The sequence below is a fragment of the Talpa europaea genome, assembly GCF_964194135.1.
Source record: "Talpa europaea genome assembly, chromosome: 8".
Taxonomy (NCBI): Eukaryota; Metazoa; Chordata; class Mammalia; order Eulipotyphla; family Talpidae; genus Talpa; species Talpa europaea.
The window spans coordinates 107524705-107550659 of record NC_140075.1 but is presented as its reverse complement, the minus strand read 5'-3'; the positions used below and the strand labels follow the sequence as shown (position 1 = coordinate 107550659).

Here is a 25955-nt window from a genome sequence, read left to right as displayed (position 1 = left end):
TTGACATGAGTAACCAGCAGGTGAACAATTCCACATAAGACATAATTAGATGTGTACCATTTTCCAGGTTTAAATAAAAAAGGATGTGTCCTCATGAATTGCATCGTTGTGTAAATTAGGGAGGGGAGTTACATACACCAATTACATCAATGAGTTAAGCACTAGTGAGGTGTGACATTCCAGCTGTGTAATCACAGCTTTATCTAATGTGAAATATTCTTGATGCATGGCAATGATATGAAAGATGTCAGGCTTTCTTTGATCTGTTATTGAATAGCTCAGTGGTTACACTTTAGTCCCACATTAACACTCTAGACTATGTAGTTAGAACTTGCTAGTTTTATCTGCAATGTGAAGGAAATAAAAATCAAATGATCACTCTGTTCATTATGGGCTCTCCTATATGATGAGAGTTAATTAACATTTAACTATAATGTACCCTATTCAAATTAGTATTTTCAAAATCCAAACTCAAACCATCCCAGCTACATAACAATGTCAAAAACCTGTATGACTTAAGTCATAGCTGGGTATGCCCATGACTTACTTAGAGCTATAAGAATCTCAGCAGAACACTAAGGATATTTGAGTTACAATCAAAGCCCTTGTTATAAATATGCTCACAAGTTGTATATCCATGATTTAAAAGAAGTCTCAAACAATAGGTGAAAAATTTAGTAACGTCTTTTGCACTAGAAATAGCATACACAGTAATGGAATCTGATATACACAAAAAGATAAAAAGGAGGGCCTCCCCTGGTGGCACAGCAGTTAAGCGCTAGGCTGCGAAGCTGCCCACTGTCTCTTCAGCGCCAGTTCGATCCCCAGCCACCGGCGAGGGTCCCACATGGCGCGACAGACCTCTCCTGCTGCGCCCGCTGCTCCCCTCAGCAGTATATTTCGTCAGTCTGCCTGTTCTGTTCCCAGCTCTGGTTCTGGTGAATTCTCTCACCCTCCCACACTTCTGACTGTACCCAGTGCTTGTATAAATAAATAAATAAATACATACATAAATACATAAATAAATGAATGAATGAATGAATGAATAAATAAATAAATCTTTAAAAAAAAAAGATAAAGGAAGTTTCATTTCCAAAACAAATTAAATGACAAATTAAATGACAAATTAAATCATTCAGGATCAATCTTTACATAGAAAACAACTTTAAAAACTACAAATAATACCTCAAATGAAAGTCTACTTGAGGTACTAGAAAGCTAAAAAGAAGAGAAATATGAATCTAAGATGCAAGAGAAGAAAGAAACCCAGAGAGGTTAGCACAGTTAGGGCAACTTTCTCCCTAAAATACCAGCACATTTCAGAAAAGCGCCTGAGATTCATATGAGAAGCTGTATGAGAAGAATTGAGCTTTTAGCAGCTGTGTGGGCTTAAGGAGGTAAAACCAGAAGTGAAATTCTTTCCAAGGAAAAGCGTTCCTGGTTAAATTTACCCTGCTAGGCTATAACTCTGAAAAGCTGTAATACTAGTAGCACAAGTGAACTGAAAATATTTGAAACCTGGCACGGAAATTTAACTTTGAAATACCTCAACAGCAAATAATTAAGACAATCCATGATTGGTATGGCCCTTAATCTATAACAAAAAGCAAGTATGTCCTCTCATACATATAACTATTTAGCTTTCTCTACAGAAATGAAATATACTTTCTATATAAACAAAAATAACTAGATAAAAATAAACAATAGGAAAAAACAAAGTGATAAAAATCCAACAACTGTAGGAAATAACAGAAATAGAAACAGACTATGGAAGTTCTAGATTGAGGATTTGGCAATGAATTGGAAGTTAGAAACAGCTTAATAAAAATTCTAAAAGTGAAATACGAAATACCTGACAATAAAAATCAGTGGTAGGTTTAACAGATTTCATTTCACTCAATAAAGAATAAGTAACTGAAAGGACAGAAGAAAATATTTTAAAATGGAGAAACAAGAAAATTAAAAAAATGAACATAGGAGACAAAGGAGATAGAGTGAAAAGGAAGACATTACATGTAATTTGAAGACCAAAAAATGAAGAGACAGAAACTAAAGCAAAAGTAGTTTTTAAAGAGAAAATTATAAAAATCATTATAAAAAATCATTATAAAAATCAAACAGCAAATCAAAAGATACAACTAAGCTCATCATCATAAGACTATATAAAGCCAAAGACTAAGAGAAAAAAATCTGTAAAGCAATTAGAGAAAAACATAGTGCAATCAAAAAAAATCCAACAAAACTAACAACTGACTTCTCCACAGGAATGGAACCCAGAAAATGATGAAATGATATCTTCAAAGTAAATAATGGAAAAAAATTGTTTTTAGAAAGTCCACCTAGAATTTTATTACGAGTAAAAATTTCTTTGAACAAAGAAAGTGAAATAAAGACATTTCTCACACAAATACAGAGAAGAGCTGGCACCAAAAGACCCTCCCCAGGGAACCCTAAAAGGGATTCCTTCAGGTATACACACTTTACTCTAAAGGAAATTTTGAAGTATGTTCTTAAGGAAGATGTGGAATTTCAGAGATGTAGAAAGGAAAGAAGAACAAAAAAGAGCAAGCACAAGGATAAATCTAAATGAACAATTACTGTAAAAATGATTTGCAAAAGAAGTCAGACACAGAAAACATGCCCTACGTGATTCCATTTATATAAAAAGTTCAAAACAGGCCCAATAAATCTAGCGGATTAAAAATCAAAATAGTGATCATCTTTAAAAAGATCTTTAAGAAGGAGGAATTAATGAGCAGAAGCAAGAAATGAGGAGTTTGTTTCTGCACTGGAAATGTATCTGAGTGGTGGTTACATGGGTATATACATTGGGCCATACAAGAATCTATGTATTTTTGGGCCTCCCCAGTGGCACAGCAGTTGAGCGCTGGGCTGCAATGAGTGCTGGGCTGCGAAGCTGCCCGCAGCCTCTGCAGCACCGGTTCAATCCCCGGCCGCAGGTGAGGGTCCCACATGGCACAAGAGACCTCTCCCACCATGCCTGCTGCTCCCCTCAGCAGTGTATTTCATCACTCTGCCTGTTCTGTTCCCTGCTCTGGCTCTGGTGAATTCTCTCACCCTCCCACGTTTCTGACTGTACCCAGTGCTTGTATAAACAAATAAATCTTTAAAATAAAAAAAAAGAAAAAAAGCTTCAACTTGACAAATTACATGTTCCACTCTAGAATTAATTAGAACAGCCAGAATATCATTTAGTTAAGTTAAAGAGGACCATGGAGCTACATTCTTAAGCATGTATTCAGCTCCTGTTTAGACAATATATAAACTGAATAAGGGCATAGATTTTGTGTAGTGTGAACCACTCGAGTTAACTAAGAGAAGCACCAATCTGTTAAAATCATTATATTAAATTACGCAATATTTCAGGCATTCCTGATTTGTACAATTTAAACTGGAGATGAGCAGGGGAGCATGTCCCCTGCATCGCCATTTTAGAACAGGGACCTTTCTTCAGTAGAGACTGCTTGAAACCGGCAGAAGGCTTCCAGAGGAGCCAAAGGTGAGCTGGGAGGCTCGCCCACGCCAGGCCCCTTCTGGCCTGCAGTCCGAGCCCACAGGGGCGGGGCACCCACTGCCGGGGCAGACCGGGCATGCAGGGGAGCACGTCCCGCAGCAGCATTTTAGAACAGGGGCCTTTCTTCAGTAAAGACTGCTTGAAACCAGCAGAAGCCTCCCAGAGGAGCCAGAGGTAAGCTGGGAATTTCGCCCAAGATGCCGGCCAGTACCAGCAACACAGTGTCCCAAGGAATACAGCAAATTAGAAAACAGGCAGTAGGGAGTAGAAAAACCACATGCAACCCAGCAACTCTTCAGGAAAAAAGCACACCACGAAAAGAAAACCACCCCCCAGATTGCAACGACAGTAACTTGGAAGAACTTCTGAGCCTTCCAGAAAGAGAATTTAAAATTGCCGTGATTAAAAAACTGACAGAAGTCATAGGAAAACAATGATAAGGGAAAAATAATTAACAATCAGAAAAATGAAATTGAGTCCCTAAAGAGGGAAGTAAAAGAAATGCAGGAGATCAAAGAATTAATGGAGGTGCTAAAGAACTCTGGAAAAGCAATGAAAGCAGAATAGATGAAATGGAAGAACGAATAAGTACTCTTGAAGACACAGAAATAAAAAGAACCAAAACAGAAAAGGAAAGAGAAGTATGAAGGAAAAAGAACGAAGAAAGACTTCGGGAATTATCTGACTCCATGAGGAAAGGAAATATAAGAGTTACAGGAATCCCAGAAGGAGAGGAGAGAGATTTAGGAACAGAGAAAATATTCAAGGAAATAATAGAAGAGAACTTCCCAAATGTGAAGAAGGAGCTGAAAATTGATATACAAGAAGCAAGAAGAACACCAAACTTCCATAACGAAAGGAAAAATACAGCAAGACACATAATAGTAAAGCTCCCAAGAATCCAAGACAAGGAAAAAACAATGAAGCTGACAAGAGGGAAGAAACAGATAACATTCAAAGGAAAACCAATCAGACTGACATCAGACTTCTCCAAAGAAACACTACGGGCAAGGAGAGAGTGGAGGGACATAGTCAACAGATTCCAAGAAAACAGATGCCAACCAAGAATACTCTATCCCGCAAAGCTCTCCTTCCTCTATGAAGAAAGAATAAGGACCTTCCCAGACAAACAGAAACTCTGGAATTTCATTATGACTAAACCCCCACTCCAAAAAATACTACAAGGAGTCCTAAAGCCAGAACCTCAGAGGGACGAATAACAATGAAAGAAGGCCAAAAAAAAAAGTTATTAAAAGAATAAATAAATAAAATCAAAGGAAAGACAAACACAATGGCAAATACAGATGCTAACATATCAATATTAACTCTAAATGTAAATGAACTAAACTCTTCAATAAAAAGACACAGAGTCGCAGGCTGGATTAAGAAACAAAACTCAACCTTTTGCTGTCTCTAGGAAACACATTTAGCTACAAAAGATAAAAATAGACTCAAAGTTAAAGGATGGAAAACAATCCTACAAGCAAATGTACCAAAAAGGAAGGCAGGAACAGGTATACTTATATCAGATAAAACAGATTTCAAACTTAAAAAGATAAAAAGAGACCCCAACGGTCACTACATTATGATCAAGGGGACAATACTTCAAGAAGAAAAAACACTCATTAACATATATTCACCAAACGAAGGCACACCAAAATATATCTGACAACTATTGTCATCTCTGAAAACAGACATCAGAGAAAACACATACGTAGTAGGAGACTTCAACATACCACTATCAACAATGGATAGATCAACGAGACAAAAAATAAGTAAAGACGCTAAAGCTCTAAATAAGGATCTAGAGAGCTTGGGCTTAACAGACATCTATAGAACACTAAATCCAAAAAAATCTGAGTACACATTTTACTCAAGCACACATGGATCATTCTCCAGGATGATCACATACTGGGACACAAGACAAACATCAACAGATACACCAAGATTGAAATCATACCAACCATCTTCTGACCATGAAGGCATCAAACTAGAAATAAACCATAAAAAGAAGGCAAGGAACTTTCCTACCTCATGGAGATTAAAAACCACACTACTGGACGACCACTGGACTAATGAGGAGATCAAAGAAGAAATTAAAAAATTCTTTGAATTGAATGACAAGGAGGACACCAATATCCTAAATGTATGGGATGCAGCAAAAGCAGTAATAAGAGGAAAATATATAGCAATAGAAGCTCACATCAAGAAACAAGAAAGAACTCAAAGAAACAACCTAATCTCGAAACTCAAAGATCTAGAAAAAGAACAACAAAAAAACCCCAAAACCAGTAGAAGAAAAGAAATAATAAAAACCAAAGCAGAAATAAATGAAATTGAAACTAAAAAAACAATCCAAAAGATCAATGAAACCAAGAGCTGGTTCTTTGAAAAAATCAATAAAATAGACAAACCCCTAACCAGGCTCACAAAGGAAAAAAGGGAGAAAGGACAAATAAACAGGATCACAAATGAAAGAGGAGAAATCACAACGGACACAGCAGAAATCAAAAGAATAATCAGTAACTGCTATGAACAGTTATATGGAAACAAGTTCAACAATCTAGAGGAGATGGACAAATTCCTACAACTCTACAATCACCCAAAGCTAGATAAAGAAGAAATAGAACACCTAAACAGACCAATTACAATTAGCGAAATTGAAATGGTAATCAAAAACCTCCCCAAAAACAAAAGCCCAGGACCTGATGGATTTACAAATGAATTCTACCAAACATTCAGAGACGAATTAGTGCCTATCCTTCACAAACTCTTCCAAAAAATTGAGAAGGAAGGGATAATACCAAACACGTACTATGAAGACAGAAAGAAATAAGAAACAACCCAGAAAGAAAAAGAAAAATACCAGGAATCTAGAAAATTCACTCACTCATAGCAGGAATCTAGAAAACTTAAACAAGGGACCAGGAAAATTAATAACTATAAGAAAGTGAAAATCAAAATCAACAAACAACTATGAACCAGAGACACTCTATGGGGCGTCGGGGGCGGGGAGAGGAGGGATTGGGGTCAAAATAAGGGGGTTGCAACTGTCTGGGGAATATAAAAATAAAATTTATAAAAATTAAAATAAATTGGAGGTGACCTTCAAATGCCTGGAAAAATCTAGAACTTTATATAAGAAAAGTGTGATCCATATCTTGATCACACATTAAATGCCTCATTAACATACATTAACCACAAAGATCTTGTTACTTCAACAAAAGAAAGACATTATATGTTTACCTCTCCAGTGTACCTAACAAAGAAATTGGCACCAAAAAGCACAGGAGGAGGTGTTTTTTATGACCAGGCACATATCCAAATGGGCAAATTTTACTGCAAAAAGAGGAGTAACTAAGTAGATCTTTTTGAAAACAGAGTAAACCCGTCTCAGCATATATGATCAATAAATTCAAACTCGACATATCTATGGAAGAACTATAAACACAATGGAGGAAAATCTATCTTTACTAAGAAACTTTCAATTTGAATAAAACATGTTAAGGGTAAAAATTGTGCTACCATTCCTTATCATGAAAAAACAAAAGGTATTGTGGAAAATAAATAAATACATATTGTTCCTGAAGCTAATAAATTTGCAACTAATAGTGACAATTTCTTTTTTTTAAAGATTTATTTTTATTTATTTATATAAGCACTGGGTACAGTCAGAAGCGTGGGAGGGTGAGAGAGTTCACCAGAGCCAGAGCGGGGAGCAGAACGGGCAGACTGACAAAATACTCTGCTGAGGGGAGCAGCGGGCACAGCAGGAGAGGTCCACACGCCATGTGGGATCCATGTGGGCGGCTGGGGATCCAACCAGCGCTGCAGAGTCTGCAGGCAGCTTTGCAACCCAGCACTCAACCACTGCACCACCAGGGGAAGCCTATTAGTGACAATTTGTATTGATTTTTTTTTCTTCAAAAAAATTTGATGATTCAAAGAAATGGACATCACACATACAGGTTACCTTAAGTCCACAAGGATAGTAATTTGATAAAAAGAAATCACTGAATACTGATTGTCAATACTCTGAGTTTGAGATAATAAGGCTCAAGAATTAGGGGTATTTTAATAAACACCATGACAATCAAAAAAGATACCAGACAAGTCTTTGTAGCAATAGTGGTGACACACTTGTAAGATGATCTAAAAATATTTAATGGGGAGCATGCCTCAGTAACACTAGCAAAATTTGGATATTTCAAATATCATTTAACATATATAACATAAATAAAATAAAAACCATAAGAACAGTAAGATTTAAAATCTTTCCTTATTCAAAATAAAAACAATAATTCTCTATTACCACTATGAATATTTCAAGTTTAAATACAAAAATTCATGAACATTGTATAAGAGGTGTGAGAACACATTTTTATACAAAGTGCCATGCACCAGACAAAAAGTTAACATCTCTTTGAATTAATAAAAAGTTAATTTCACTGTCATGACCACCCCTCTATCATCTGTATATGAAATAAAACTTTTTGCAGAATTCTTACCCCTTCTTGCTTTTGGGCTTCACTAAGTTTTTCAGTCAAGTCCTCCAAAGCTTTTTTTGTTTCAGCATCCGATCTAAACAAACAAAGAAAAATATTTTAGGTTGGATATTTGAGAAAACATATACAGTTAGCATTACAACATTATTACAAAATACTCTCTGTGGTTCTCAAACATTAGCAAACATATGTAACATCTAGAAGACTTGTTGAAAAACAGACTGTTGGACCCTGTCCCCCACCAAATTTCTGAATCAGTAGATATGGTATGAGGCACAAGAATGTGCACTTCTACAAATTCTTAGATGATACCCATACTGCAGGTTTGGGATCCTACTTTGAGAACTGCTGCTATACTGGAACATCACCTTCATAAACAAATAGGCTGCAACATCTCCCATTTTTAATTAAGAAAAAGTGGGGGAACAAAACTCTTGATCACATCCTCTCAAGCAATTCAGCTTTGTTCAAACTCTGTTCTTGCTAAAACTCTGTCCTCTCCTATTGCCTGTCTTCCCTGACAAATTAGTAACGTCCTGGATAAATAGTCAAATAGTCAAACAGAAAGACATATAAAGAAAAACAAAGATCTTTCTCTCATTTCCTTACCGCTGGTTCTACTCCCACTGGCTACCATGACCAAATATTTCCATTCTTTCTTAAATCTTTTGCTGGTTACCACCATCATTCTCAACTCTAGACATTTTTTGATTAACTCCTGTTTTGAAATACTCTGTTTACACTCCACTCCAATTTCAGATAAATTTCTATCTTTAGTTCTTCTACTGGTTTCCTGCATAACATCTATTTATACCTTTCAGGAATTATTATAGAGAATTGGAGATTTTTGTTTATATTCCATCTTGCTCACTAATTTTAGTCAACTTCAGATTTGGATCATTAACTTTCTGGTGCTTTTGTTTATGCCAGAAATTTTCATCTTTTGACCTTGTGTGGGTCTTATTTAGCACATTATTTTTTTCTCCCACTTCTTCCCGAACCATCTATTAAGAATCTACCCTACTCTTGTTAGCCACATTCTTCTCACAGGACACTTATCTCCTATTCTAATTTGAGTGAATACTTCATGTGCCTGCTATATTAATTTCACTGAAATTCTGGCTTAGTTTTCACTATTTCTTATAACCTATATCTCACTCTTTCTTACCATTTTTTTTTAACTTTATAGGCCCATAGGTAATTTCCCCAGGAAGAAGTTACTGAAAAAGGCCAATTTTCTAAGTTTTTAAATGGGCCTCCCCATTGGCGCGGCAGGTTGAGCGCAGCGCTGTGAAGTTGTCCAGAGCCTCTGCAAAGAGGCCAGGGAGATTCTAGCCTGCTGCTCCCCTTGGCAGTATATTTCAGTCTGTCTGCCTGTTCTGCTCCCTGCTCTGTCTCTGGTCAATCCTCTCACCCTCCCATGCCTCTGGCCTGTACCCCAGTTCTTGTATAAAAATAAATAAATCTTTAGAAAAAAACCTAAATGTTACTTTTCCTTGGTTTTTGAGTTTCCATGTGCTCCTGTATTTCCCACATCTCTAGCTGTTCCTTCACAGGCCAACTCCTCTTTACATAAAGACTTCTAAATAATGGCACTCTCTGGCACTCAGCCCTGTCCTTGATGCTCTCCAAACAGTTTGCCAGGAGGTATCATACATTTTGATGGTTCCAAATATCATTTCTACATGCTGACCCCTCTTAAGTCCACATCTCTAACAGAGACTTTTTCTTTGAGCTCCAGAAAAAATATCTAGTTGTAAATTCTACATTACCACTTGGATGTCTCATGGGTATCTCAAACCTAACATATTCCAGCCAAACTCTTTATTTATAGATCTCACCAACCCCAACCCCAACAGGCTTCCACATTTCAGAAAATGAAATTACCATCTAGCAAGTTATTCAGTTCAGAAATCTGGAAGCCATTCTTGATTTTTCCCCTTTATCTAATCCAGAGAGATAACTACATTGCCAATGCTGTCTCTTCAGGCTCCAATTTTTTTTTTTAAATCGTTTCCTACCCATCTCTCCACTGCCACAACCCTAGTCAAGGCATCATCTTTCACATACTAAAGTAATTAAAAATTCACAATTAAGGGTCTCCCTGGTGGCCTAGGGTTTAAATTTCAGCACTATCACTCCTATGGCCTGAGTTCAAGTTTGATCCCAGCCAGGGAGCTAATCCATATGGTGCAGCAGACCTCTCCTGTCTCGCCCACTGCTCCCCTTAGCAGTATTTCAGTAGATCTGCCTCTTTTGCTCCCCAGTCTGTCTCTGATGACTCCTCTCACCCCACCCCATCCCACCTCCTGGACATCTGGCCTACATCCCAGTTCTAAGCAAAAAAAAATAAAATTAAATTTTTTAAGTAAAAAATAAAAACAATTCACAGAGTTAAGTGTTTTCATACACATAAATTAATAATTTGTGGTACAGGGTCAAACAGAATTGTATCTTAAAATCTTCTTATCCAACAGTGATGCCACTAGGTTTCATAAGAAATTTGACTCATTAAATTAAATGAGTCAATTAAATGAAGCTTGAATTAAATCAAGCTTCACTGCCTCACATATCCCTTGAGGTGACACAAACTATGCCAGATGGTATCGGCCCATGGATCAGATTTCAGCTGACCACCGGACAGCCAAGTGACCATGTAAACTTATCAACAAAATCATTCTTGCAATATATCCTGTCTCTTCTTATAGAACATGTATTTCCTGAAAAGCCCAGCTCCTAGTTCTTAATACATACCCTTTCATCACGTGTAGAACTTACAAAATAAAATCACACCAAGAACACAGTTATTCCATTCTGCTGATTTTATCAACTTGTTAAAAATAAATTCCTAGGTTTTAAATTAACTAACCCATATCACCTTCAAAAAATTAACAGAGTTCAACAACATAACTCAAAATTCAAGAAATTGAATGCTTTAGTCACATCAACTACATGAAAGTGACCTTGAAATGCTGAGTCAATAAGTGGGAAGGACCACTCTGGGGTCTTACTGACCAGATTTGAATCTGATTCCACACATTCCCCACTTTCACGTCCAAAAAATAGGAAAATAACTACTTCATTAGAGTTGTTTCCAGTGTTAAATCTAAATCTACCGAGTAAGAAATACATGTTCAATAATACTCATTGTTGTAGAAATAATAGTATGGTCTTTTGGTTCTTATTGCTGAATTTCCTGCATTCATTATATGAAAGCAAACAAGTAATGCAAATTATACCTGATATTCATAGGTTTAACATTGTTGGTTTTGACTCATTTTTCTGTAGCAATACAAAAACTGTGTTGGAATATTTTAGTTTGCTAGAACTGGTACTAGCAAGTTAACTTGGTAAAGGAATTTCAATTCAGTTTCATTGTTCCCTAATATAACTGTACATATTGATAGATTGTGAATCTTGATAAGGAATAAAAAGTTTTTTGTTGAAAAAACATGACCTCTAAATGAAAGCCAAAATGCCATCACTTACAATGAAAATGAAAAGACACTGAAGAAATTTTAAATCAAGTGATACTTCTTGGGGAACCACTCAGATCTGACAAAATTGCTAAGACTTAGCAAATATATATTGCTGGCTTTCAAGTGAACCCTAAAATATCAGATTATACAATGACCCATCCATTGACAAATTCTACATTATGCTTTTTTTTAAATTCTTCAAGTCCAAGGTCAATTTCTTTTTCTAGCTCCATCCCCCCATTCAAATGTATTTGCAAATCCACCTCTTTACTACGGTTTCACAATGTATCTTCCACAAAGTCAGCATTCTATAGTAAGAGTTTTTAAGAAATACAAAATTAATTTGTTTAACATTTAATCATGATATATATTCTAAATTCAGAGTTTTGAACTATTCCATTACTAAATTTTAAAATACTGGTAAAAAAGTACAACACTGTTTTTAAATTTCACGTAAACATGTCAAGTACAGATCCTATTTTATCTTCTAACAATTCATGTTTCCAGTAAAAATCATATTCTGCTTTTACCGGCTTCTTCTGGCAAGTTCCCGGTTGAAATCATCTCCTAGGCGAACTTGTTCACTGCTGAGGTCTCGGAGGGACTGATGAAAAGCATGAAGCTAGCAAAGACAAAACAGTTATCCATTTAGGGTTCTATTGAATTCTTCCATCAACATTCACTAAGGGTAAGAATAAGAACTTACTCTTTGCAATAATGTCCAAGTTTAACAATGTTATTAAGACAGAGTGTCTATTCTAAAAGAAAATATTTTTTCAAAGAAAAGCAATTTTTAATCATATTCTCTACAGTACAGTAATTCCAAACCTTAGAGATACCCTCGAAAAAGGTTAGCAAACTTTCCTCTGTAAAGGGACCAAGAGCAAGTATTTCAACCTTGCAGGCTACACAGACTCTGTTGAAATTACTCAGTGCATTACAGCACAAAAGCAGCCATAAACAAATGAGCATGGCTGTATTACAATAGAGCTGTATTCAAATAGACCACACACCAGGTTTGCCTACCCAGAAAAACTCTTGCCCACATACACCAGGAACCACATTTGGAGCAGCATAATGAAAACAGAATACATAACAATTCATAATCAGAACAAAAAAAAAACAAACCAAATATCTATCAAGAATAGAATGGAGATAAACTACAGCACATTCCTCCATTGGAGTATCACACAGGATTGACAATGAAACAATTAAAGCTACTTACATATTACTAAGGCTAAATATCAAAAATATAACATCAAATGAAAAATGCATGTCATAAGACATGCAATATTATTCTATTGCTATAAAGCCTTGAAGTCGGTAGTATTAAACAATAAGTATTAAAAATGGATTTTTTTTAAAGAGCAAGAAAATGAATAATACAAAAGTCAGGATAGTGAACAATCAAGTTTCATGAATAACTAAATCAGTACCAGCCACTAGGCTGGGAAATAAGTGGCTCACAATTTAACACAAGAAACAGATAAGTAAACAAAACCACAAATACTGCACAAGGGCATTAAGAAAGTACACATTCATGTGAAGCTTCACATTCATGTGAAGCTAAAGAACATCCTAAGAGAATGGACTCAAAATAAGGAAGAACAATTAAAAAGAAAGGAGTGGAGGAAGTGCAGGTGATGAACAACACATCATTCACTTAGGTTTTTGTCATTATGCTTTGCCAGTTTTGGCAATCAGAATTTTAGGATTCATTCGTGACATCTGTTTACATATTCCTACCCTCCCCAAATTGTCAACTGATCTCCAAGAATTTATTTTCATTTTATCTACCAAATCATTTTGAAATCTATGCTCCTTCTCTCCAACTCCATTTATCCTAATCCAAGTGACTATCATCTCATGCCCTGAACACAGCACTATACTCCCAACTGGTTTTCCAATACTGACTACATTTTCTACATGTAACTATCTTTCCAAAGTAACTATCATTCCCACACAAGACTACATGGTCTCAGCCCTTTATATTTTTGTAGCTATATGCCCTTTTTCAAATTGCTCACAGGTGCTATCTCCCTTCCTGCAAAGGGATTTGTTTTACCTCGAACGATTGTCGCTCAACTTTTTGGACCTCAGTTCAATTAGTCTTTCTGTGAGAAGCCTTTCCAGACTGTGACATACTCCCATAGTCCTATGCTTCTTTCTATTACAGCATGCATCTCAGTTCATAATTATGAGTATATTAATGTACTTATTTGATTCATTTCTAGCTTCCTACCCAGATTACAGGTTCCATGAAAAGCCAGTTTTTTCTTATCACTGTTACTAAGCACAAGCACTATCCCCAGGACAGAGGACTAAAAATTAGGATAATGTTCTCTGTTCTAAGTTTAATTATATAACCCATGCTAGCAAGTTTCACTTACCAAAAAAATAACACAATCAAGGAAAAAACTCTACAAAATGGTTTCTAATGCACTTAGTTCTATTATCTCTTTATCTTACATTGTTTAAAAAAGAAAGTTACAGATGGGCATCCTAACAAACTTTGAACCTTCAATATTAAAATTACCAAAATAAAGATGTCAAAGTCAGCAACATCCTTTAGTTCTTTTCCAAGGCAACAACAACAAAATTATCTTCAGCTCTTGGGAGAAATTTACAGAAGCATGAAAAGAAATATGTCCATAAATTAATACTTCAAAAATCTTTAATGAAAAGTAATGTATATGAGATTTCTTTCTTAACAGGAAGTAGCTCCATCAATGATTCAACGATCAGAAAAACACTGATGGAAAACCAGTTATCCATGTGGGACTCACTTGTTTATATAAAACAGAAATTAGCAAAATGGAAAGTGGCTGAGTTAGCAGAGTTTACAGAAGACTGAGCCACCAAAATCAGAAAGTTAGATATGCCCACTAAAATCTCTTTTAAATATTCTAAAGATATAATCTCCCAACACAAAATTCAAAAGAAATATATGATAATGATTAGCACATTGAAAAAAAGTTTATTTGGTTTGAAACAAAAAAAGATCAGTATAAAGTCACTGATGATCAAATTCTCAGTTAACATTTAGCCAGAAAGTCAAGTGCTGGCCATTTATATAGCAATTAAGGAATACCAGATACAGAAAGGCACAAAGTACCTGGACAGCGTCATCAGTCTCCCGAACAAATCGGACACCACTTCTGGACCTAATTCGTTTAAAACCCTGTTGATCCCCATAGTCCTTGAGAGGTGAGGTAGGTGGAAAACGGTGGCTCTCTTTGTAATTGAAAGAAAAGGGAGAGGATGAAAACACTGCATGAGAAGAGGCACTCTAAAACTTTACTCAGTACATATGAAGAAGACAAGAATATACAAATACACCCTTAACCCAGGCTACTTCCCAATATCTTCTTTCACCATAAAATTCCAAAGAATTGGCTTTTAATGCAGCTAAAAGGAAAACAGAAACAACCTGGAAATAAACTACATCAAAAATTCTAATTTGCTATACTTTTCATAAAAGGAATATGTTCTCATAAAAAAAATAAGTTATGATTAAAAATATAATTTAATACTAACAAAACAGAACTTTTTGTTTTGACTACAGAAAGGAGAATACCTGATTATGTCCAATTTTTAACCACTGTTAAGATCAAAGACAACAGTAACAATGGGTACCACTAATGTTCACTCCATCTAAATCACCTCTCTTCACTGCAGACTCCTTTCTTTACTATTCTGTCTTTTCTGTTCAAACATGAACATGAATGGTGTAAGAAAGTATAAGTAAGATTAATTCCAGGCAAACTAAGTGGCTTCACTTTTAATCTAGCCATGAACATTGAGCTGCACATCAAGATATACCTGTTCTTAACAAATATCACAGGATATGGGCAATCAGACTTATGAAAAGCGGTGATGCTAGAACAAGACTCTGAATACAGAAAGTACATCATATAGTAAGTCCTTTTTTTGTGTTTGTTTTGATTGGTGGCAAAATAATTAAATCCAGGTTCTTTCAGGTGAACCTACGTGGGGTTGATAGAGTCTGAGAAAAACAAAAGCAACAGAAAGAGTAACAAAGTCTCATTGAACGTATTTCAAAATATTCACTATAAAGTCCTTGACAACTGCATCTTCCAAGACCTTATTTAAAGATTTTTATGCAAGGGCTGTATTTCTCCAAAAATTAAATGTACTCAATATATACTTAAGGAGTATTTTACCTATCAGGAATCTTTTACCTTAAGGAGGAGTTTACCTGTCACAGTGCCACCATCGAGGTCACTTGTACTCAGACTTGTAACAGAAATACTTCTCCCTCCTGAGTTTCTCAATAAACGTTGACTCCGCAGTTGGCCTATTGATTGTTCCAAGTTTTCCTTTAACTAAATTAAAGAATATAACGAAGGGAAATTTACTCTCATTTACAACTTCCAAATGCAAACAGACTTAGAGATGCTTAAAGCTATTTCTAAAATATCTGGGTTCCCAAAGAGAATTGACATCAGAGAAAATTTTGAACTAAGTTATATTAGGATATATAAAAATAGTGAGCATAAATATTTTAAGAACATCTGGTTTTAAATAGCATCTGTCACTACCTATTCCATCTTTCTATTACCAAAATGTGGACAAAATGTGTACTAAGGGCTTACCGAACAAGACTGAAATGTCTAATTGACATGCTATCCATGCTTAGAAACACAAGAAGACAAGTACACATGAAAGAAGAAAGCTTCCCACTTTCTATGCATTCCTTCAGAAACACAGGACACTGAACTGTTATAGTGACTGCTGTTACTGAAACAATGGGCTCTACCCAGAACAGAACTTCTCTTTCATTCATTCAAAGACATCAAATCCCAGAAAATCACTGAGCCCAGATATTAGATTCTTAGTATGAGGGATTACAGTTGTCCAGCTGTTTCCTTCAGATTTTTAGGGAGTGAGATAGCAGGAGATGTAAGAAGACATATTTTTAGATCTAAAGAGTTATATATAAAAACATGCTAAATACTGAAAATGAAGTCCAGCATTGTACACACACCTAAAAAAGGGATTCAATTAAAACCTAAGGAAACAAAAAGTAAAGTTGAATGAAATCTATACAATCCGAATAGCTGAAAAACTTCAGGCCTTGATAGCTTATCCAAGGATAAATAAAAATAAAATTAATAAAAATCACTCATGGATCCATAGAACAAATGATCAATAAGCCCTTTAAAGAGACTATCAAAACAGAATAACTGATCAAGACAGGATTTCCTAAATTCAGTTTGAATTTAAAGGCAAAATATCTCTTACGCAGAGACCAAGCTGCTTTCCTTGGGATTAGTGGAGAAAGAAGGTAGCCTAGGCTGAAGGGAAAGCAAGAGATAAGCCACAAATGATCAAATAAATCCTTTTTCATTCTCACTGCTTGAATTTAGTTCTTCTGAAGAACCAAGGTTAACATTCTAACTTAAGAGGGGGGCGGAGCAACATGGCGGCGAGGAGACGCTGCCAGTAAGATCTCCCATTTAAAAAAGTTAATAGGGAGGAAAAGCGGCAGGTCCCAGTGAGAACTGGGACACGGAATATAAACGGACGACTCCAGCAAACTGCCGAAAGAAGAAAGTTGCCATAAAAGAGGACGAGAAGGGAGGGAAGCGCAGAACCCTGCTCCCCTCCCCCGCCCACAGAGGCGGCACTCTCCGACCGGCAGAGAGGAGGGAAACAACAAACCAAAACGCCCAACAAGAAAAACGGATGCAGCAAGCGGGACTGTGAGTGGAAAGGAACTATTGCAGCCACCACACCCCGTGAACGGGAGCTGAGGCGAACCCTGCAGGATCCGCCGCGGAGGTGAGCTCCAGGCGCCATTAAAGAGAGCCCCGCCCCCCAGGAGGAGACCAGCACCAGCACACAGCCCCGGCCACCCGGTAAGCTTGCGCGAAAGCGGCACTCGGATTGCAGCTGCCCAGGCCCCTGCGCCTGCGACCTAGGCTTGCGGGGAGACGGCGGAGGCCCTCCCTGAGTGAGCAGGAACAAGGCGCCCAGGCAGGGGAGCAGGATTCAAAAGGCGCCATTCCCGCGCCACTGATCTGGGCTACAGCCCGCGTCCTGGAACTGAGGGCTTTGGAACTGAGACCCGGGGCACGAAATTAGGGGCGTGGGTTCCCCACGACGGTGGGGCACAGGCAGACACAGCACCCCAAAGCCGTTGAGGTGTACCCTACCATCCCCGCTCTGCTCCCTGTCCCACGGGGTGGAAAATCAGCTCCCCAAGGGCTCTAGGAGAGATCTCTGGTGCCACCTAGCGACTTGACCCCAGCACAGGCTACTGAAGGAGCTAGTGGCCAGCTGGGGAGTTAGCCCACACCGGGCCCCTTCTGAACAAGTAGTCTGAGCCCACAGGGAGAGCGAGCACCCACAGCCGGGGCAGACCAGGCGCGCAGAAGAGTGTGCCTGAGACCAGAAGCGCAGGGAGTGTGTCCCACATCACCATTTTAGAACAGGGACATTTCTTCAGTAAAGACTACCTGCAGAAGGCTTCCTCAGGAGCCAGAGGTGAGCGGGGGAAGTTCGCCCACGCCAGACCCCCTCTGGCCTGCAGTCCAAGGCCAGAGGGGAGCAGGAACCCACCGCCGGGGCAGACCAGGCGCACAGGGGAGTGTGTCCCCACATCGGCATTTTAGAACAGGGACCTTTCTCCAGTAAAGGCTGCTTGAAACTGACAGATGACTCCTGGAAGAACCAGAGGGGAACAGAGAAGCCCACCCAAGATGCCGGCAAGTCCCAACAACACAGTGTCCCAACGCATACGGCAAATTAGAAAACAGACAGTAGGGAGGAGAAGAACCACACGCAACCTAGCAACTCTCCAGAGAAAAAGCACACCACAAAAAGAAAGCCAGCCCCCAGATTGCAACGACAATAACTTGGAAGAATTTCTGAGCCTTCCAGAAAGAGAATTTAAAATTGCCGTGATTAAAAAACTGACAGAAGTCATAAAGGAAAACAATGATAAGGGAAAAATAATCAACGATCAGAAGAATGCAATTGAGTCCCTAGAGAGGGAAAACAATGGTCAGAAGAAAGAAATTGAGTCCCTAAAGAGGGAAGTAAAAGAAATGCAGGAGATCAAAGAATTAATGGAAGAACTAAAGAATTCTGGGAAAAGCAATGAAAGCAGAATAGATGAAATGGAAGAACGAATAAGTAATCTTGAAGACACAGAAATAAAAAGAACCAAAACAGAAAAGGAAAGAGAAGTACGAAGGAAAAAGAACGAAGAAAGACTTCGGGAACTATCTGACTCCATGAGGAAAGGAAATATAAGAGTTATAGGAATACCAGAAGGAGAGGAGAGAGATGTAGGAACAGAGAAAATATTCAAAGAGATAATTGAAGAGAACTTCCCAAATGTGAAGAAGGAGCTGAAAATTGATATACAAGAAGCAAGAAGAACGCCAAACTTCCACGACGAAAGGAAAAATACAGCAAGACACATAATAGTAAAGCTCCCAAGAATCCAGGACAAGGAAAAAATAATGAAGCTGGCAAGAGGGAAGAAACAGATAACATTCAAAGGAAAACCAATCAGGCTGACATCAGACTTCTCCGAAGAAACACTACGGGCAAGGAGAGAGTGGAGGGACATAGTCAACAGACTCCAAGAAAACAGATGCCAACCAAGAATACTCTATCCCGCAAAGCTCTCCTTCCTCTTTGAAGAAAGAATATGGACCTTCACAGACAAACAGAAACTCCGGAATTTCATTGCAACTAAACCCCCACTCCAAAAAATACTACAAGGAGTCCTAAAGCCAGAACCTCAGAGCGACGAATAACAATGAAAGAAGGCCAAAAAAAAAAAAAGTTATTAAAAGAATAAATAAATAAAATCAAAGGAAAGACAAACACAATGGCAAATACAGATGTTAACATATCAATATTAACTCTAAATGTAAATGGACTAAACTCTTCAATAAAAAGACACAGAGTTGCAGCCTGGATTAAGAAACAAAACCCAACCTTTTGCTGTCTCCAGGAAACACATTTAGCTACAAAAGATAAAAATAGGCTCAAAGTTAAAGGATGGAAAACAATCCTACAAGCAAATGGACCAAAAAAGAAAGCAGGAACAGCTATACTTATATCAGATAAAACAGATTTCAAACTCAAAAAGATAAAAAGAGACCCCAATGGTCACTACATTATGATCAAGGGGACAATACTTCAAGAAGAAATAACACTCATTAACATATACTCACCAAACAAAGGAGCACCAAAATATATCAGACAACTGTTGTCCTCTCTGAAAACAGACATCAGAGAAAACACATACGTAGTAGGAGACTTCAACACACCACTATCAACAATGGATAGATCAACAAGACAAAAAATAAGTAAAGAAACCAAAGCTCTAAATAAAGACCTAGAGCAATTGGGCTTAACAGACATCTATAGAACACTAAACCCCAAAAAAACGGAGTACACATTTTTCTCAAGCGCACACGGATCATTCTCCAGGATCGATCACATACTGGGGCACAAGACAAACATCAACAGATACACCAAGATTGAAATCATATCAACCATCTTTTCTGACCATGAAGGCATCAAACTAGAAATAAACCATAAAAAGAAGGCAAGGAACTTTCCTACCTCATGGAGATTAAAAACCACACTACTGGAAGACCATTGGACTAATGAGGAGATCAAAGAAGAAATTAAAAAATTTTTTGAATTGAACGACAAGGAGGACACCAATATCCTAAATGTATGGGATGCAGCAAAAGCAGTAATAAGAGGAAAATATATAGCAATAGAAGCTCACATCAAGAAACAAGAAAGAACGCAAAGAAACAACCTAATCTCGAAGCTCAAAGATCTAGAAAAAGAACAACAAAAAAACCCCAAAACCAGTAGAAGAAAAGAAATAATAAAAACCAAAGCAGAAATAAATGAAATTGAAACTAAAAAAACAATCCAAAAGATCAATGAAACCAAGAGCTGGTTCTTTGAAAAAATCAATAAAATAGACAAACCCCTAGCCAGGCTCACAAAGGAAAAAAGGGAGAAAGCACAAATAAACAGGATCATCAATGAAAGAGGAGAAATCACAACGGACACAGCAGAAATCAAAAGAATAATCAGTAACTACTATGAACAGTTATATGGAAACAAGTTTAACAATCTAGAGGAGATGGACAAATTCCTACAGTTCGACAATCACCCAAAGCTAGATAAAGAAGAAATAGAACACCTAAACAGACCAATTACAATTAGCGAAATTGAAATGGTAATCAAAAACCTCCCCAAAAACAAAAGCCCAGGACCTGATGGATTTACAAATGAATTCTACCAAACATTCAGAGACGAATTAGTGCCTATCCTTCACAAACTCTTCCAAAAAATTGAGAAGGAAGGGACAATACCAAACACGTTCCATGAAGCCAACATTACACTAATACCAAAACCGAACAAGGACAAAACAAAAAAGGAAAACTACAGGCCAATCTCCCTAATGAACACTGATGCAAAAATCCTCAATAAAATTTTAGCTATCAGAATCCAACAATGTATCCATAAGATAATTCACCACGACCAAGTTGGATTCATTCCAGGGGCACAAGGATGGTTTAACATCCGAAAATCAATCAACGTTATCCAACACATCAACAAAAAGAAATATAAAAACCATATGATAATATCAATAGATGCTGAGAAAGCTTTCGACAAAGTGCAACACCCATTCATGATAAAAGCCCTTGAAATTCTTGGGATACAAGGAACATACCTCAACATCATAAAGGCCATCTATGACAAGCCAACAGCCAGTATCATTCTCAATGGTGAAAAGCTGAAAGCAATTCCATTAAGATCTGGAACAAGACAAGGATGTCCACTCTCACCATTGCTTTTCAATATAATACTGGAAGTCCTAGCCAGGGCAATAAGACAAGAGAAAGACATCCAAGGAATCCAAATAGGAAAAGAAGAAGTCAAACTATCACTATTTGCAGACGATATGATATTATACATAGAGAACCCCAAAAACTCCACAGAAAAGCTAATTCAACTCATCAATCAGTTCAGTAAAGTGGCAGGATACAAAATCAACACGCAAAAGTTAGTAGCCTTCCTATACACAAACAATAAATCTGAAGAAGAAGAAATCAAAAAGACCATCCCTTTTGTTATTGAAACAAAAAAAATCAAATATTTGGGAATAAATCTAACAAAAGAGGTAAAGGACCTATACAAAGAAAACTATAAAACACTGTTAAAAGAAATAGAAGAAGACACAAAGAAATGGAGAGACATCCCCTGCTCATGGATTGGAAGAATAAACATTATTAAAATGGCCATCCTTCCAAAAGCAATATACAGATTCAATGCTATTCCAATCAAAATTTCAATGTCATTCTTCAAAGAAATAGAACAATTATTGATGAAATTCATATGGAATCACAAAAAACCCCGAATAGCCAAAGCTCTCCTGAAAAAAAAAGAAGGGAATGGAGGCATCAGACTCCCAGACTTCAAAATATACTACAAAGCCATAATCATCAAAACTGCATGGTATTGGAACAAGAACAGACATACAGACCAATGGAATCGAATAGAAAATCCAGAAATAAACCCACAGATTTATGGTCAACTAATCTTTGACAAAGGAGCAAAGAATATGCATTGGAACAAAGAAAGTTTGTTCAATAAATGGTGCTGGGAAAACTGGGTCGCTACATGCAAAAGAATGAAGCTTGACCACCACCTCACACCATACACAAAAATCAACTCAAAATGGATTAAAGAACTAGACATAAGACCTGAAACCATAAAATATATAGAAGGAAATATAGGCGAAACACTACGTGATTTGCACATCAAAGACATCTTTACAGACACATCACCCAAAGCAGTGATAGTGAAGGCAAAGATAAACAGCTGGGACTATATCAAATTAAAGAGCTTTTGCACAGCAAAAGAGACAATAACAAAAACAAAGAGAAACCCCACCAACTGGGAGAACATTTTTGCACCCAACACTAATGATAAAGGACTGATCACAAAAATCTGCAAAGAGCTGATGAGACTCAACAACAACAAAGAAAATAATCCAGTCAAAAAATGGGCAGAAGAGCTTAAAAGAAACTTCTCTGAAGAGGAAATGCAAATGGCCAACAGGCATATGAAAAAATGTTCAACATCACTTGTCATCAGGGAAATGCAAATCAAAACTACCATGAGATACCATCTTACACCAGTGAGAATGGCACATATTAAAAAAACTAGCAACAACAAATGTTGGCGAGGGTGTGGAGAAAAAGGAACTCTTCTGCACTGTTGGTGGGAGTGCAAACTGGTCCAACCACTGTGGAAAGCTGTGTGGAGATTTCTGGACCTACTAAACATAGAGCTTCCATATGATCCAGCAATTCCACTCCTAGGTATTTACCCAAAGGACACAGAAACATCAATTCCAAAGAACACCTGCACCCCTATGTTTATAGCAGCACTGTTTACAATAGCTAAGCTTTGGAAACAACCCAAATGCCCAAAAATAGATGACTGGATCAAGAAGATGTGGTACATATATACCATGGAATATTACTCAGCATTCAAAAAAGATAAACACATGCAATTTGCTGCAACATGGATGGCGCTGGAAGGGATCATGCTCAGCGAAATAAGCCAAAAAGAAAAAGAAAAATACCGGATGGTCTCACTCATAGCAGGAATCTAGAAAACTTAAATAAGGGACCAGGAAAATGAATAACTATAAGAAAGTGAAAATCAAAATCAACAAACAAAAAACTATGAACCAGAGACACTTTTAGGGGAGCGGGGGCGGGAGGGGAGGGATTGGGGTCAGAATGGGGGGCTGCAATTGTATGGGGAATATAACAATAAAATTTATAAAAAAAAAAAAAGAATATATGAAGGAAAAAAAAAATAAAAAATAAAATTATGAGTAAAAAAAAAAAAAAAACATTCTAACTTAAAAGAAGTAGAATTAGAATTTCAGCTGTCTACCTCCACTGTTGATACCATTTTTGAAATAAAGGCTAACATTTCCATATCCTCTGTCCCCATCTCCCCTACAATGTTCTATGTATTCTATGTAAATGCTGCCTGGCTATCTGCCAACAGGGAAAGCAACATATCAAGGAAACATAGATGAGGCCCAGGAGAACCAAGGTCTACCTTGAGAGTAATTTATATAAAAATAAGACTATATATAATATGAGTAAACCAGAGATCTTACATAATGAACATGAGCTGGTATATCAGAATAAAATTAAACAACGTTAAGATTAATAAATTCAAATCCCAACTAATATGAGAAAAGTGCTAGAAAAGCAAAATGACTTTAAGAACACACAAAGTTAGTGACAGAACCAACTCTATTACTTTTCCTGTGTTTATTATTCACATCTTTTAAACTGAATCTGAGGCCATGACCCTTTTGGATGCAAAGTTAGCTGTTATTTATTACTGCTTTTTTTTTGAAGGTAATCTGCTTTTACTAACTGGCTATTTTTAAGATTCTCTCTTCAACACTGATTATCAATGATTTTACTATGATGTAACTATGATTTTATTTGTAGTGAACTAAGTTTGACCCATAGAAATCATGGAATCTGTAGTTTAACCATTTCATGTATCGTGAATGCTTAGCCATCAATGTTTGAATACTGTTTCTACTCCATTCTTTTCCCCCTCTCCTTCTAGAAACCCAGTTGCATTTAAGTTAAATCTTTTTACCAAATCCCTTATGTTGTCTCTGTTCTTTTCTCTACCATTCATCCTTTCACTCCTCCATTCTTTCTGGATATCTATTGCTGATCTATCAATTCATTAATTCTCTCTTAACTACATGTAAGTTTCTGTTTAATCCATCGAGATTTTTTCCAAATTTTTAAGTTATATTTTTCAGTTTCTGTTATTTTCATTTAGTTAATTTTTATAACTTTCAATTCTTTATCAAAATTTTCAATCTCTCACATTTTTGAACAAGTGAAGCATACGTATTTTGTAATCCCATGTACAGATCTATTGTCTGTTTTTCCCTTGGTTCCAGTCACCTCTGAGTATTTTTTTATCATGTAAAACAAGGTATTATATATGAAAAGTTATAGAAATCATTTAAAGTTCTTCCTTCAGGAGGGATCTGGCTTTGCTTCCAGCAGAAAGAGCTGCTAAGGTCACTAGAAATCCCAAATCACCTCAATCCAATTAGTGAAATGAGAAGATTCAAAATCTGGGCTTCTGTCCCCATGAGGGCTGGTCTATTTTCAGTTTATCAATTCTCTTATTTTCAATTCACCATTTCTCTAGGCTGTAACCCTGTGGGTCTCAACTGAAAGCTGAACTCAATTGGAAGCGTTCCTGAACTCTTGTTTTGGTCCCCTAGCCCTATGAGTCTGAGTCTCTACTGATGGAAAAAGGCCCAAATGCAGGACCCATCCTTCTGGACTTTCAATTTTGCCAGATTTTGAATATAAAATCTCTTACTGTCTTCATAGTTCTGTCATAGATTAATATGATTTTATTTTTTTCACTGCCTTTCTTGTTTTCTGAGTAGGAGAGTAAATAATCTTTCCTACCAATGACAGAAGCAGAATATGCCAGCCTTCTCTTTACATGTGTAACTAAAAACTGATGAACAAAATGAATTTTTGTTCCTCTCTCTCTCTCTCTCTCTCTCTCTCTCTCTCTCTCACACACACACACACACACACACACACACAATTCCTACTTAGAGAAACAAAAAAAAAGTCACTATGGAACATACAAAAAATTTGCAGAGCAAGAGAAATGACACGTTACCCCCAAAATCTAGAAGGAATAACAGATGTTGGGAAATTAATCATTTCAGAAGTAATATAAAAACTGAGACAAATATTTGACAACCTCTCTGTAAAATTCTAAAAAGAGCTATCATAAGTCATTTGAACACATGAACAACATGATCTATAAAGACCAAAAAATGACTTATCAATGAGTGAAATAGACTTCTAATTAAGATACAAAGCTAAAAATGTAACAGATTTACAATCTACACTGAAAGGAGAAATAACACAACTACCACCACACAAAATGTAATCATGATATATGAAATCAAGTTGCTAATTCCTAAAACACAAAGAGATAAAATATAAAATTATAAAAATTGTTTCTAAATTCTTTAGGGCTAGAACTCTGAAATAGGTACAGAAGCAAACCAAATTTGAATATTTAAAAAAAAAAACAACACTAATAAAGCTCAAACTAACATAGATACTAGATAGATAAAATAGATGTGATTTTATAAAAGCTCAATGAATGCCCCACACAAGAGTCCAACAATACATCCTCTCAGTGTAACAGCTGTTGAGTCCATTTCCTTCATTTATTTCCCCTTCTTTGAAATACTATAAAACCAGTATCACAGAACAAGCTGAAAGGTAGCAGGTCAATATTCCCATTATGAGCTGTTTCTTC

General features: G+C 36.8%; 1 protein-coding gene across 1 annotated transcript in view; it reads right to left on the bottom strand.

Annotated features, from left to right (window-relative positions):
* CEP128 (centrosomal protein 128) overlaps positions 1 to 25955 on the bottom strand; it is a gene marked incomplete at its 3' end in the record, with an annotated part of 367236 nt that overhangs the window by 330392 nt on the left and 10889 nt on the right. Inside the window, exons 3-6 of the mRNA XM_084240528.1 lie at positions 15739 to 15865; positions 14635 to 14753; positions 12050 to 12141; positions 8044 to 8116 (exon numbers count right to left, since the gene is read on the bottom strand). Of these exons, the coding sequence (XP_084096654.1) occupies positions 8044 to 8116; positions 12050 to 12141; positions 14635 to 14753; positions 15739 to 15865 (411 nt within the window). The remainder of the gene's footprint in view (positions 1 to 8043; positions 8117 to 12049; positions 12142 to 14634; positions 14754 to 15738; positions 15866 to 25955) is intronic.